The 14996-nt window shown below is 49.4% G+C and overlaps 1 protein-coding gene across 4 annotated transcripts in view; it reads left to right on the top strand.

Moving 5' to 3' along the window:
* Positions 1-14996, top strand: part of LOC105274982 (Krueppel homolog 1) — an 80286-nt gene that overhangs the window by 21107 nt on the left and 44183 nt on the right. For 2 of the 4 annotated variants that reach the window (XM_026970134.1, XM_026970132.1), the window contains exon 3: positions 8531-8849. In XM_026970134.1, the coding sequence (XP_026825935.1) occupies positions 8531-8849 (319 nt within the window). Of the gene's footprint in view, positions 1-8518; positions 8850-14996 lie in introns of all 4 variants that reach the window. The other 2 variants (XM_026970129.1, XM_026970130.1) reach the window with 1 other exon arrangement.

Raw genomic sequence — 14996 nt, 5'->3', positions numbered from 1 at the left:
GGCGGTATTAATTTATAAAATCACATGAAGGCCGATGGTGGAAATCGCAATTAACGAATTATCAGGACGATGATATGCAGGATTCACGTGCATACCCTGCTTGTGAGATCGATCGACAGCGCGCTTCCCTGTCCTCATGTATTTTTACCCCCGATATCGACCGGTACGTTATCTCCGCACGTTTCGTCGGATATATGCATCATGCACGAGGAATGATTGGTAAGGTGCCAGGAATTAAATGATTCGCTTCTCACCGTTGTGGGGCACTTATCCCCGAGAGGCCGGTAGCAGAGGGGGTTCTTAAATTAATCTGAAATTATTCGGCGCGATTCGCAATTAATTAAAGCTTAATATCGGGGCTTTCCACTCGGAAATTAGCGGTAATCGGATAATCGATATCTATATTAATACGTTATAATATATGATGGAATATATTATAATGCGCGCGCGTGCGTGTGTGTGTGTGTGTATGCGCGCAAGCTACTCTGGACTCCATCTATCCCTCCCCGTCCCGAGACCCTTCCGAATCGAATTGGCAAAGGTCGATGCTTCTGTGGCAAGATCCGGATCATCTTCTTATATCGTCATCCAACGAGCAATTTCCGCGTTCTCTCACAGTGCAGATCATCCACCCTCCAAATCCGCGTTGTACGAGTGGTACCTGACAAGTAATATCGCGTGGGCGGCGGGGGGCAAGAAGATGACTGCTTGGAAGTGGAGGAGGATCATTGTCGTGTTCGCGATGAAAAAATGCAGCTGGCGTGATGGAAAAATCCATCGGGTCGAGGATGACACCTCGATCGGCGCGTACACTTCCTGTACTGGCCGGATTGTTTCCATCTCGCTTCGTCGTTCGCTCTCTCGAACGCCGTGCCTTTCTCTCTCTCTCTCTCTCTCTCTCTGTTTCTCTCTTTGCTCTCCTCTCTCTGGTCGCGCGCCCGCGAGCGAGTAGAGGGTGGAGGAAGAGAAGTAACGGCTGCGATGGAGTAGAAGCGGGCACGAGGACAAGGCGGCCAGGAGGCAGGAGGCAAAGAGAAGGACGCGTATGACGAGGAATCGCGGCGGCAAGTCAGGCAAGCAACCAGCAGCAGTAGCAGCAGCAGGCAGGGGGCAGAGCAGGGGGCTAGCTAGCGAAGGGGGGTTGCGTGAAAGAGGAGAGAGATAGCCCGCGCGGCGTAAGGCGGTGCGGGCGCGATTGGCCGCTTCCGTCGTGTCGCTCGTGCCGATTGGCGGGTCTGCCTTCCCCGGAATCGTGTTATTTCAATCGATATCTCTTCGAGTAGCCACGGCGGATTTTTCGTTTCGCCGCGGCCGCCTTATCAGTGCGCCTTTCCACCGCGCGCTGGCGGCCTTTTTTCCTTCTATCCCCCGTTTAGCGCACGCACGCACAGACGGAGCGGAGGCCAAGAAATTGCCGTGTCCCCCCCTTTGGACCGGTTTAGTTTGCGAGAGACGCCACACGCTGGTGCACAGCGCTGCGTCCGCGCTTCTACATCCGGCCTACCCGCGCACGGACTTACCCCCCAGTACATATAAAAAAACTCCACCCGGTTGGAAAAAGTGATAGTCTCTTAGCGGTCGTTGTAGACCATCTCGTGGGATTCGTCGTGGGTGTCGTCGTCGCGGACCCCGTACCTCAGCCGTTCGGCCGCAGCCGCCTCTCGAGCGCGCGCGGTACCCGATCGCAACGAGCGTGGTGGAACGAAAGTAGTACAAGACCAACGATCAACGAAAGATCAACGAAATGTGAAAGAAAGAACGCGCGACGAACAATGATGTGAAACTGATCGACCCGTCGAAAACGTGTCATACGCGAAAAATCGTCAAAACACAGCGACGAAGGCTTCCATTGACTCGGGGAAAAAAATCGGTCACAAGATCGCAAGAATAAAAGTGCGAAGAAAGTGCGGAGAATTAAGGAGAAAATTTTCTTGTTGATCGTCATAGCCATCGATTTTTTCATCATCAAGGACTTTGTTCGCGAGTGCAAGGCCGTGGCACGCCTCTTACGCAACGATTCTCAACGGTACCGTTGCGCAAAAGATGACGATTACTCGAATGTCGGACCGATCGAGGTGACGTCGACGGATATGCAGTGGAGAATTCAAGTACCGCATGAAAAAAGAAAAAAATCGTAACGAGAAAGAGATTTGACGAGGTGGCTTAATGTCCGTTGAACTTGACGACGGCCACGGGTGCAATATTCATGGATGATCGGCCGATGATTGGGAAAGTAATCGCCGCGAACGACGTACCCGACGTGTGATCTCCCGTTCACACGCGTCGCAATACACAAAGGGAGGAACTATGGGGTTCCGTAAACGCACGCGGAGGCAACCGCTATCGTTCCTTCACGCGGCGATTTCCCCATTTTCGATTACGTAAGACCCTGTCGATCAGAGAGGCCTCGCCCGTTGAAACGTGAAATGCACACAATAAGGAGTCGCTGGGCGGGAAAAAGATCCGCGGGCGAGATTGATCGGAACAATGGCGATCGAAGAGCCAGGCCGCACGCACTACGTTCGCGGCAGTCGAATATTACGCGAGCATAACGATCAAGACAGTCCGTGTTCAACTAGTCAGGGACCAAACGCCGTAGATTCTACGGTCACCGGCTCGACCGAAATCGATTCTAGTCGTACACTCTTCCTCGTCGGCGAAGCACAGTCTCCTCGATCCACCCTGTGGGTAATCACCTTGTGAACTTTGTAATAATAGCGAGAGCAAACCACGTGAACTCGTTCCGCCATACGCTTGCTTAATCGCGATCCGAAGTTGGAGATCGTGTGACGAGCGCTCCAACGAATGGTACCACCGTTTGCCGCACAAAGGGACAATTCTCGCGCGCGTGGTGAAGCCGGGACGCGACTTTAAATTCCTCATCGAGTGGTCGAAGGGCGCGCGAGCGCTCGCGATCATGCCAACAGTGTCGGGGTCTTTCGTGTCGTCGTCACGCATGGATCGGGGCGGGTGGGACTCTTCAGGTTGCGTGCTTGAGATTCTTCCCTGAAGATGTATGGCACCAATGAAAGCCACGGGCCGAACCACGGGCCTTGGACACCGCCCCCCGCGCCCCAACCGCTCCCGCCACAAGCCCAGCATCAAAACCATCCCCGACCTCACCCCCACAACCATCCACCGAGCCACCCACCGTACGTACCGCCGGCGTATCAGCATTCTCATCACCACTTGCCGCCCCAGGTAATTATTGATGGATATATTCCACGGCTAGTTTGAGGCCGAGGATCGAAAATTCGCGCCGGGAGCAAACGCCAGCCCATGTGTGGCAACGGAAAGAACTCACCCTCGAGGGTGCGTCTGTCACACGTGTTAAACATCTATGACAACGCGCGCGACGTGAATATTATGAATATTATGAATATTAAAAAGCTAAAAAGAACGTTGCCCAAGATCGAAGGATCTTTTCGTACTATCGTTCGTACACGTTCGCATTAGAAACAAGTATCGCAATTACAATACCAAGAGTAATGATACTCTCTGGGAAGAATGACGTGCGATTACAACCAGCTGAAAAAACTCAACGTCTTACTCGCGACGTTGGCGATCGAAGGGAGAGACTATACACACGATAAACAGTTACAGCCGTAGACGATGTACAACTGTCTTTAGATGCACTTTGCTCGCAAGCTCAATCCGATGATTAATCATGTGGCGGAGACCGCTACCTGATGACCGCTTATTAAATTACCTACGTGACTCGAATTATGGTTATATACGCGACAGTGTCTTTACCCGCCGCTAACCTGGGTGTTTGCCTGGTAATCACCGTCGCGATCGAAACTTGTTCGAATCGAGCGATCATGTATAGTCCACTGATCGTACGAATACCTCGTCTTTAAGGTTGACGCCTCGTTAAAATCACCGTACAGAATGAGTCGTACAGTCGACGTTTCCGAAAATATCGACGTGACAGCAGCAGCCACCGCTGCAAAACGACCGTTAATAATTAACACTTTCGTGAAACCGTGCTAAAAATGACTATTGCATATTTGATCGGCCTCGTGGAAGTTGGCGCTGTTCGCTGCGGAAGAGTTTCGAGAACCGAAATCGTTTTTCCGTGGAAATCGCGAAGTGGACATCGCACTTTCCGTCACGAGGCTGCGACGTCCTCCGCTTAGCTGACTGTTCGGTGGAAATGGCGATCCTGTGTCCATCGCACAGGTACACGTCGCCGGGTAATCCGAACCGAGGCGAATATAGCATTACCACCGACGTCAAGACAAGACCGCAAGGCCGACCGATCATTGACAGACTTTCGCCCGATCATCAGCGCTCGCATGGCGTTTCTGCTTCATTCTTGGCATTGGACTCGGTCTGTCTATCCGCCAACGCACATTAATACGATCAAAAACCCGTTATCGTGCGATCTCGCGAACTCCGATTTTTTCTTCTCTTTCCTTTCCTTTTCTTTTTTTTATCGGTCTGCCCCTAAGCTGCAGGATAATGACCACCTTTTGGCGTCCTTAATTTCGACGTGCCGCATCGTGTTATTTGATCCTATCCGCCGACAGGAAGCCCGATTTTGCCTACTGTGGTAGAAGGAAACAAAAAGATAGCCCAGTGCCTTTGGCGGTACCAAAATCAAAATCTCATCTCTCGACAAAGAAATTTAGCCAGTCTTGCGTTCACTATTTGTTTATCAGAAATGATCACGCTCGCATGTGCGAGTGTGACCAAGACGTCCAATTGCGACGACTGTGGAAGTTATCGCAAGACTGCTCGAGAGTAATAGGCGATATTCCGCGGTTCGATCGTCCGTCTATAATTAAACGATTCGTAGAGATGGAGAGTTGCTCTCGACGAGATAACGCGTACACATACTAACGAGAGCGCATTCGCGTGAAGCGCCTTCACGCTCTTTGATCTAACATCAGGCAGATGCGGGAAGTGGCGACAGGACGTATCGAAGAATCGGTTTCCGAAGAAATCAAATCGCCAGGTAGTTCTTTCTCGCGCAGCTGATCAGCGATCGTCCGCCGGAAACGGACAACGTACCACGCGGAGAATCAACGTGCAACGATTCGGACGGATTAAAGCCGACAATTATAGGGAAGTCGGGGATGGCTCTCCCCTTTTCCTTTATATTACAGTATGTACTATCCGCGGCGGTAGTTTAGACAGATAGGTGGGTAGGTAGGTCTGCGAATGAGTCAGGTCATGCCATGTTAGATTGGACGTTGTCTCCGCGCACGTATACGCTCGTACATACGCACAGCGTACACGCGTAGACATATGCACGTACATAGGCAACGATATACCATATGTGAGCCGCTGCATGGCCAGCGTGCGTGGGTGGACGGAAGGCGCCGCTCGCGCGTATACGTGTACGCGTGTACGCGCGTGGAGAGAAGGCATATGGTCAGCAGGTGAGACCTTTGCTTTGTATTCCAAGTGTATAAAGTAGCCCAGTTCGAGTGGCCCGACGTTACTCACGGACGTAATTCATGGTGAGGGGGAGAGAGAGAGAGAAAGGAAGGGTTGCACGTCGGTTCCTCCTGAAATGCTAACGATCCCTTCGAGCATCAGCATCAGGAGGAGACTCGCCGAAAGCGAACGAACCCATCCGTCCATCACGAGAAAACGGGGTCGTGCATTTTTCGCAAGAGCTCACAGTCTTAGATTCTACTACTCTATTAGAAAGAGAACGCGATTAATGAGTGATTCGAGAGTTAATAAAAAAAATGACAGACAAGGGAGGAAGATGTAAAAATTAGAATACCGCAAAAGGGATGAGACTGGAGAACGGGTGAGGGAGATAGAGAGAGGATCGGAAGAGATGCTCCCAAAGAAATACAGTGGGTGTCATTTGATATATTTTTCCATTATTAAGGACATTAAGCCGGCGGCCCGCGGGCCAACTCTTTCCGTTTTCTTCTTCCTCTTTCCATTTCTCTTTGCGGGTCCGGGCGCGCGACCGTGACTTTTCTCTTTTCTCTTTTTTTTCCCGCGGCTGGCGACGGCGATAAATCAGAAAAAAAGATTCAAACCGTCAGTATGGTCGGGCGTCGGGACGCAATTTTCCGTCTGCCAGGAGATAAAAATTTGATTAATGGTCACGTAGTCTTGAAATTTAAGAAAGGCATGGCGTTCTCGCCAAACTACGTTGAAAAACTTCCATGGGAAATAATAACTAACATTGTTCCTCTGTCAATAGTGTTAAAATTACGCGTTTTCATACAATATTCCTTCTCCAAAATGCATATAATTATGAAAATAATGAGAACATTTTTTTCCATAATTTAATTGTAATTTAATTCGTTTGTAATCAGAGACACCCCTGAATATTCGATATATTTTACGATATATTATATATTTTATCAGTTATAAATACGAAAACGTGGAAAAGTAATTATCGGCTTATAAAAATCGAAACGTCTTTTTCACGAAAAGTTTGAAAAATCTCAGCAGACCACTGTCGTTAAATATTCACGATGCGACTGTGTCGCAATGTCACGCCGTTTTTTACGAACCCTTCTGTCATTCTCGACCCCGGTTAATCACGATGAAACTTGGTTTGCGAGGGGTAAAGAGTTTGAAAAGGGAAAACCCGTGTTGGCAAGCAATTATAAACACCTCCAAAGTACCTTCAAGGAATCGAACAAACAGATTGGAATTGCACAATGCAAAAATACAAGAGAACGCTTGATTGCACTGCATGGATACTTCTTAATCGTACATTCTGTATCTGATTATGCAATTTAAATGCACACGCGTCCCGATCCCAGGTATCGACGCACCGGTCGTACATCGATTAAACGAAGCATCGCCGTGCTCATTGCTTTCTCCCTTGAATATCGCAAAACAGGAGCAATTTCATCCAAATCGACGACGAACAACAGCCGGCCAACCGTGTCCGGACGGAGGTAGAAAAAATCGAGAAAAAAGGCGCGGAATAAAATCACACCGGGCAGCCTCTCTCTCTCCCACGGGGATTAAAGGGTCCAGGGATGCCCAGCGTCGAAGACCGTCGTCGACCGTCAAGTGTCCGCAGTCATCTCGAACGTCGGGAAAAGGGTTGAACTCACGGAAACTTGAGAACCCTCGATGACAATTTCAATTCTCCCCGTCTCACTCGAGACCGCATTTCTTTTTCTCTTTCTCCTGCTCGCTCTTAGCACCCGGCGCTCCTCGTCGTCGAAGGGGGTGATCTAAGATTCTTAAAACTTCTCACGAGATTTTTCGATTTTAATTACAGTTTTAACATATTTTAATAAAATCCCCGCGCTGTCTTTCCAGTCCCTCTTTAATTCCGCCAAGTTTCGCGGCCCTTTTCCTTGCACGCTCGACCACTCTTTCCGCGGACTGTACAGACCTAACGTTAACCCTTTCGCACGTTCATCTACGAACTTCGTACGTACACCCACACTCGCGGTGGCGCAACACCTGTTCGCCGAACGCCGAGGAGAAGCCGAAATTGAAGCCGTTTCTCCAACAACCGGCTAAGCGGCCCGGTTCGCCGCTCTATCAGTTTCGATTCTTCCTCGCGGCGCTCACGAAGAGCCGCAGTAGCTATTCAACCGCTCTCGTACACGTTCTCGTACGAAACTCGCGTGAAACTCTCCATGTGTGTGATTTTTTTAACTGATCTACCTCGGGATTTCTCTCGCCGTTGCACCAGAATCGATGGCGAACCTGATAAATCGTAAGCACCTGGACGATGCGGTAATCGTTTGTATAGTTGGCGAACGACTAATGACACGATCAGATATAAATGCACATGCGTGCCTCGGATGTATGGCCGGAGAGAACGTTTCATTCTCGTGTGCGTCACATAAAACACGTGCGTGCTATAACGGTACTCGAAATCGGAGCAGCGACTTAGAACGAGCTAAGTGACAAATTTCGCCGGGCTAGCCGTAGAATCGGCGGTTGCAGTATCGGTCAGTGGGTCAAGTTGCACACCGCGCCTCCATCTCGCGATTATAAACATTGGCTCTCGACCTTGCACACCGGGGCCTCGGTAATTCCTACTCGCCAAGTTTAACCGATGCGAGTTTAACGATATATCTCTCGCAACACGCATTATTTCCTCGCGATTTCTGACAAGCACAACGCGATGCGAAAAAAACAGCGGAGCACGAGGATCGATTGAACCGCGCTTTCCGAAATCAGCCGAAATTATGAAGATGAATGTCGTACCCTGGAACAATAGATTGAATAAGTATTATTGAAAATTAATTCAAATATGTTTTCGTCACTTGTTCGTCTTTTCTAATAACATTGACCTTTGATAAATATCACTTCCATTGTACGATATTTCTTCAAGTCGAAGTGACCTCGCCTCTTCTTCTCTTCCCGAGAAAGGACATTTTTAAGAGAAAAATTGAGTGGTCTACTAGACCGGCGGAAATTTGCATGAAAAAGATTCCGAAGAGGAGGTGACGTCCTCGGTTTCGGCGATGCGAGAACGATGGCGATCGACTGCGAGGCGGTCAGGGTCGATCTACCATCCCCCATTGCTCGGTGAAAAGTACAGCGTACCAACTAACCGCGGCAGTTCTTCTCGCAGATCTTCATGCACAAGAGCGCGATGCAGATGCACGCGAGGGAGCTGGGCGCGGGTGCACTGACGAGGCCCGGCGGCGGCGTCGCCGGCGGCCTGGCCGGCCTGGGCGTCGGTGTCGGCGTCGGCGTCGGACCGGGTGGCATGATCAGCAACGAAGTTAAGCCGCACCAGTGCCAGCAGTGCCTCAAGTCGTTCTCCAGCAATCATCAGCTCGTGCAGCACATCAGGGTCCACACCGGCGAGAAGCCGTACAAGTGCAGCTACTGCGACCGCAGGTTCAAGCAGCTCAGCCACGTGCAGCAGCACACGCGACTTCATACGGGTGAGTGACTCTACCTTTCTCTGTATGTGTGTGTGTATGCCGCGAATTATCTATGTCGCGGGGAAGATTTTTCGGCCGCGATCACCCACCGATTAAAATCGGCCCACCCACGCAATCGGCACCGCTCGATTAATGCAGAATAATACGCGTTAAACCTCGGTACCCCACCACACGGCCGCTGCCCAGGGCTCGTCGTCGTTATAGAATCGCGCCGAGTTATTGGTCAATAAATTAGTGCACGAATATATATTGCTGTTATAGTAAATTCTATGAATACTATATCGCTCGGGCTATAGCCAATAATCAATAAATTAATATGCAGTTATTGTCTGTACGGGCAATCATGCGTCCCGATTGTGACTAACTTGAATGCGCGCCGGTGCGAAATTGCTTTGTGCATGCAACATGCGCGCAAGTAAAATATTCCTACGCTACTAGATTCAGTTGAACGAACGAATGAACGCACGCACGCACGCACGCACGTATCCCTTCGCCCTCAGCGATCCGTGCTCTTTCGCGTCCCCGCGTGACTCCCGATATTTAAATAATGATGCATCTGCAGTCGCGCGCGCGGAAGGCGGCTGCGACTAAAATAACATCGACCGGGCCAGGCACGGAGGATTTGCAATAATGAGAAAATCCGATCTGGCTGCAAAGGCAAGCCAATGGGTCGCGTTCGGGTAGAAAGAATTTCATTAAGGGATGAGCGTAGTCACTCGGAAGGTATTAGCCTCTCGCAGGCGAACGGTCAGCGCGCGCGACTACTAGACCCTTGGAAAAATCTCGTTGACCTTAACGAAGATTTGCTTTGGCGAAGCAGCAAAAAAAACGAGAGAGCAAAGAAAGAAGCACCCCGCGTCGGGTATTCGAGCTATTTAATCGAATCGGCCCGAGCGGGAGTGCGGAGCGGAAGAGAGATACGAGATCCCAAGTAACGATTGATCGGAGGAAAAGCTCGTCGACAAAGTAAACGGATCCCCCGTTTCGCTCGATGCTGGATTCGTGACGAGTCACAGGGAACAAATGTTGCGCGACACAAATTCGCTCTCAACACAAAGTATTCTCGCGATGCGTTTTAACCGTACACGGCTTTCGCGCCTCCGATCGGAATGGCTCATAAAAGCGGACGATGCTGTGGATTTGACGAGAATATCCAGCGTAACCTGGTTTTCCACGTTCGCGCTTATCTTTTTATTTCCGCGCAGCGGCGCGCCGCTTCGGTGTCTGTCTTTTCTTAACCGTAAATAGCGGCGAAAGAAGGACTCGCATTGATTTTAGCCGGCCCGTCTCTCGACCTCCCATCTTCTCTCTCACCCTCTATTGCGACCACCCACGGCCAAATAACTACTGCTCAGCCACCTCTTACATTAATAACCGCCCTTCCCCACATGTCCCACCCCTCGTCATCGTCCTTCTCCGTAGGGTGGTGCTCAAGCTGGGCGTGTATGCATGCGCGTACACGTAGAGGGTCGCTCTGGATTTCCACACTTCCATCGATAAAATGTTTTAAATGCACCCGTATGCAGAGCCTTCTTCTCCACCTTCTCCAACCCCGCGAGCGTCGAGGGAGAGGGTGCAAAACTTGCGGCGGTATCTCGTGACGCTTGTTACGAACGCCCGAGTCAAGTTTAGCAGCGCATTGGAATATTTCTATTTTCGAACGCCTTAAGGAGAAATGATTGGGCGGTGCAAAATTTATATCCATGCAACATGCAAACGCGACAAACTTGTTAGCTCCATGTAAATCATGAACCTTGCTTCTACCGTGTAAACAAGTTCTTGATAATTACTATTAGTCGATCTTAGTTAACTGCATTTTCCGTTATCTTCATCGTGTCTCGCTCAGAACGATATCTTCCAAGGTAAATATATAAAAAATATCAAACCAGATAGCGCAGGAATATTTAAAAGTATCAGGCTGCACTTTCAAACGGATGAAAGTCTTCGAAAGAACAAGTTGCAAAAACATACTGGATTGGTGATTTTTGTTAATTTAATATTTCAGTTTTTACTGCATGCGACACAAGATTACGTAGACAGAAAAATCGGAGAAGCGGCCGTGCAATGTCGGCGTTAATTAATGTCGAAGTAATGCGAATGCAAAGCAGCATACTCGCGAATTGCGCACATTTTTGCAACGGAACAATCCCGTTATAGCGTTTGCACCGTGTATTGATTTCTCATTTCGATGAAATTCTGGCGCGGCGGGGCACGCGGCGATTGGTCGTTCGCGTTCAAAAATCGGCGGGAATTCGCCGGCGTGCCGACGAGCCCCTCCTGCCACCCCCTGTTTCATCGCTCCGCAAATATGCACACGAGTTACATCGTTCGCGCGCATATATGCACGCGTGTCTATATATTATACATATAATTCATTAACCGAAATTTGCGAGAACGCGCGGCTGCTAAAACGCGCGAGGTGGGGAGCAAAACGAAAGAACGGACTCGGAGGAGGGGAGGGTGTTGGGACAGCAGGCGCCACGGAGAATATAATATCGACGAGTGTGCACGATATCGATAGCTGGTCAATATCTGTAGCCTAGACAAATACCTGGCGAGGGTGTAGAATGCAAGGGACAGAGAGGGAGAACGGCCGAGAGAACGGGGACGAGGGAGAGTGAGTCCATCCACCCCCTCTTGCGCCAGCGGCGTGCAAGGATGACCAAACGGCCGAGCCAATGAGGGACCGGCTCGCCCCACCGGGATATTTGTGCGCGAAAAAGCGCGGGAATTTTTCGATCGCCCGATCGCTCAATAATGGAACCGAAGTTACGCGCCGCCACCGTCGCAAGTGCGCACGACCGCGTGAGCGCATAAACGCGACCGTAAATTTATATATATATATATTTTTTCATATACATAAAAGTGCACGCATGCAGAAACCTACGCACGTACGTACACACGCACGCATGTGTATTCGTAAGGTATGCAATGATCGGGATGCACAGAGCGAGAAAGGGGAAGAGATAGAGTCCGCGCGCACAGGAGGCCAGAGGCTACCAAAGATTATCCCTTCGGCAGCGGGCAAAACTCAATTTCCCAGCCAAAATCTAATGATCGGTCGCCCTGCGCGCCAGGGATTAATCGGTTTTCCCGGAGCCGCTAACCGGGCGCGCGTGTGCTGGCTGTGAAAATCGCCGCACGAAAAGCGGCGCAGGTGGAACGGCGCAGAATGGTCTCAAAGGACTGCCGGGGCGATTATTAAACGCTCGCGAAAGCCCGTAATCTGGGCGTCCATTCGGCAACATCTATGACCTAATGATCCGTCTATGAGCGCAATCCACCTTGCGAAAGACGCTGATGCGTAATGGCCACGTTATCGATAACCCATCGGTATTCGCCCTGCAGCGAATTCGCAACGTTTCTCGTCGCTCGTAATTTGTAAAGGATTCCACGAAACGAGGTGCGACTTCGCGTCCATCGCGAGGACCACAAGGAGCATTAAAAAGAGGGTCTCCTACCATCGGGGACTGTACGGCACCGCGTCGATGATGGCGGTGCTTGAAAAAAGGAGCACGTTCTCTCGACGAAATTGACCAGACAATTTTAAAGCTCCCTTAATACTGCGAAAAATTGCCGTATCGTCGGCACATGAATAAAAATTAAGGTCTTTTGCCCTCCTCCGACCATCGCTTTCCACCTTCCGAGTACGTTACTACTTCTACAGGCGCGAAACGTAGTTTGAAAACGAGGCTGCATATCCGTATTTACAAAGAGTCGCAATAAAACGGGGAAAAGGATGACTTCGCGTACCGGAATTTAGACTTCCTCATCCCCGTCTCGCGACGTCTCGCGCTTCCACGACGATCTTCCGGCAGTGTTCTTTCCTGTTCCGTGTTCGCGTCGCGTTTTTCCGTCCCTCTCGCACTTTTAATTCGCTAATTTTGCTCGGTTAAGAATTCATGCGGCGGAATGCCTCTCGGCGAATGTCTCGAGAAAAATCAAAGCGACGAGAAAGCGGCGACGCGAGGAGGGTCCGGAGAACCGAAGACGCCGCGGAAAAGAGCGACGCCGTTGGTCCCTTTATCACAAATGGCGTGGAATGAAAGATTAAACAACGGTGCGGCGGCACTTTGAGCTCGACAAATAAAAATAACGAACGGGGTGACGACGAGGAACGCAACCAGCTGGGAAACGAGCTTTCAATCCTCCCTGCCGCGGTCCCGATCTTGTATGCAAATTTTTCAGGTTCAAACCAACGGTAAAATCTGCCTATTCTCGTATTCTAAGCCCGAAAGTTGATTAATTTTCATTGGTTAATACAATGCAGGCTAATCAGCCAGCCGACCTGTACTCCCGCCATGAATGTTTTAACAGAGAGTGAGCATTAGTTCTAATACCAGTTCGCGTACAGCGCGGCGTACTCGTAAATTGCTCGCGCGGGCAGAATTCATGCGTTTGTGCAATTTTGCGGGCGATGTAACCGGCTCATGTTTAGCAATTAACGCACTCGGCTGTAGCTTCGTCGCAGTAACTTAAAAAGACACGATTATCGATACGTGTTGAAATTTCGTGCAACTTTTCATGGTCCTCTGTATATCGCGCGTAAAGTTTCTCTAGACCGACACATAACTATATATAGTACATTATGTACACGACAATCTCTCGAAAGCATTACTTTTCTGAAAAATATTATTCGAACAGCCGTTAGAAAATACCGGTAAACTCGAGTGAGAGAAGATACTCTGCGCCGGGGGAAGAAAAGAAAAGTGATTAAGCCGGGAGAAACGCCGTATGGCTCGGACCGAAAAATGAACGTATAGTCACGGCGCATATGCATAGCCTATCGACGCATCGGGCTATTCTAATTTCCCCCAACCCTTCGGCGGCGGTTCCGCGTTTTTTCCGTGAGGGTTAATTTGAATAGAGCTGCTGCTATGGGGAGGACGATACGTCCGACGTTACGTACGCCTACGCTTCTTTTTTTACCCTTAGACCGCCGCATGGAATGATTCGGCGATCGACTGACCGTCCAACTTTTTTTGTACGGCTGTGTTGCGAGGTGCGATCGCTTCCGCTATCGATCGCGAGGTCGTGGCGAGACAAAAAGAAATGAAACGGAACGACGACGACGGGAGCTCGATCGTGAATCGCCTTGGCAATTTTTCCGACTGGTTACGAACTCGACCGCGCGCCGATTGTCACCGCACGGCTGTTTGTTATATGAGATAAGGAATCTCGGTACGATGTTTGCACGGCGCTCTGTTGACAGATCCGAACTAATAGCCGGTAAATTGACATTTTTGCGCAGTGTCTCGTGGCTGGATAGAAAACTTCACGAAAAACAGATGAATCGGGGATGCGCGATGCATTTTGAAGGAAATTTATTTTGCGAAAATAAACGAAAATAACGTCGATTTTTTCCCAGATTTGTTCTCCAGAGATACAAATTTCACGTGATGGCAAAATCAAATTTTACATCTTCCTGTCGGCGATATTACTAATGCGGAGGAATAATTGCAGAAGTACCGTGTTTTCGAATTGCTTTCCAAATGAGGAACAACGGTTAAGTCCTTTTTCACGGAGCCCGGCGGCGAGTCTCCTATCCTTTTTGTTCAACACCTTGTACGACGTTAGTGGTCGATGAAACTAATTACGCGGGATGGCAAAACGTGGACTATAGTATGCATATTGTGGGGTATAGTGCACTTACCTCGTTTTTTCCCACCCGCAGCTAATTAAAATTTAATGGGAAGGGAAACCGCGAGCCGCCTAACCGGACAAATCACGTGACTCGAGTGTTCTCTATAGTTCAGTTATGAAGAAAGGAAATGAGATACTTTCTCTCTCTCTTTCTCTTTTTCTCTTTTTTTTCTCTCATTTAAACGGAAAAGAGCCGGCACGAGTCGATTTTGTAATCGAATTATGTTTTAACATTCCAGTAACACCGTATAAAAACGCGTCGATATCGTAATTTAATTAAAATCATAAAAGTGCAAGGGCACGCTTTTAATACGTGATAAAACTCGCGAGGCAGACGGAGTTATTTCATTGATCATACATATTCTGCACAGACGTTTTTCAAGGCGCGTTCACTTTTTCCGCAGCACGCAAATCCGCAGCGCATCGTGAGATTGTTGCTATGAGAGTGATTTTTTCCACGGTTATCTTATCGCTCGTAGCTGATATAGAATAGTCCGAGATGCA

This window comes from Ooceraea biroi, chromosome 1 (genome assembly GCF_003672135.1).
Source record: "Ooceraea biroi isolate clonal line C1 chromosome 1, Obir_v5.4, whole genome shotgun sequence".
Lineage (NCBI taxonomy): Eukaryota > Metazoa > Arthropoda > Insecta > Hymenoptera > Formicidae > Ooceraea > Ooceraea biroi.
The sequence above is the reverse complement of the archived record's forward strand: the minus strand, read 5'-3'. Positions and strand labels throughout refer to the sequence as shown.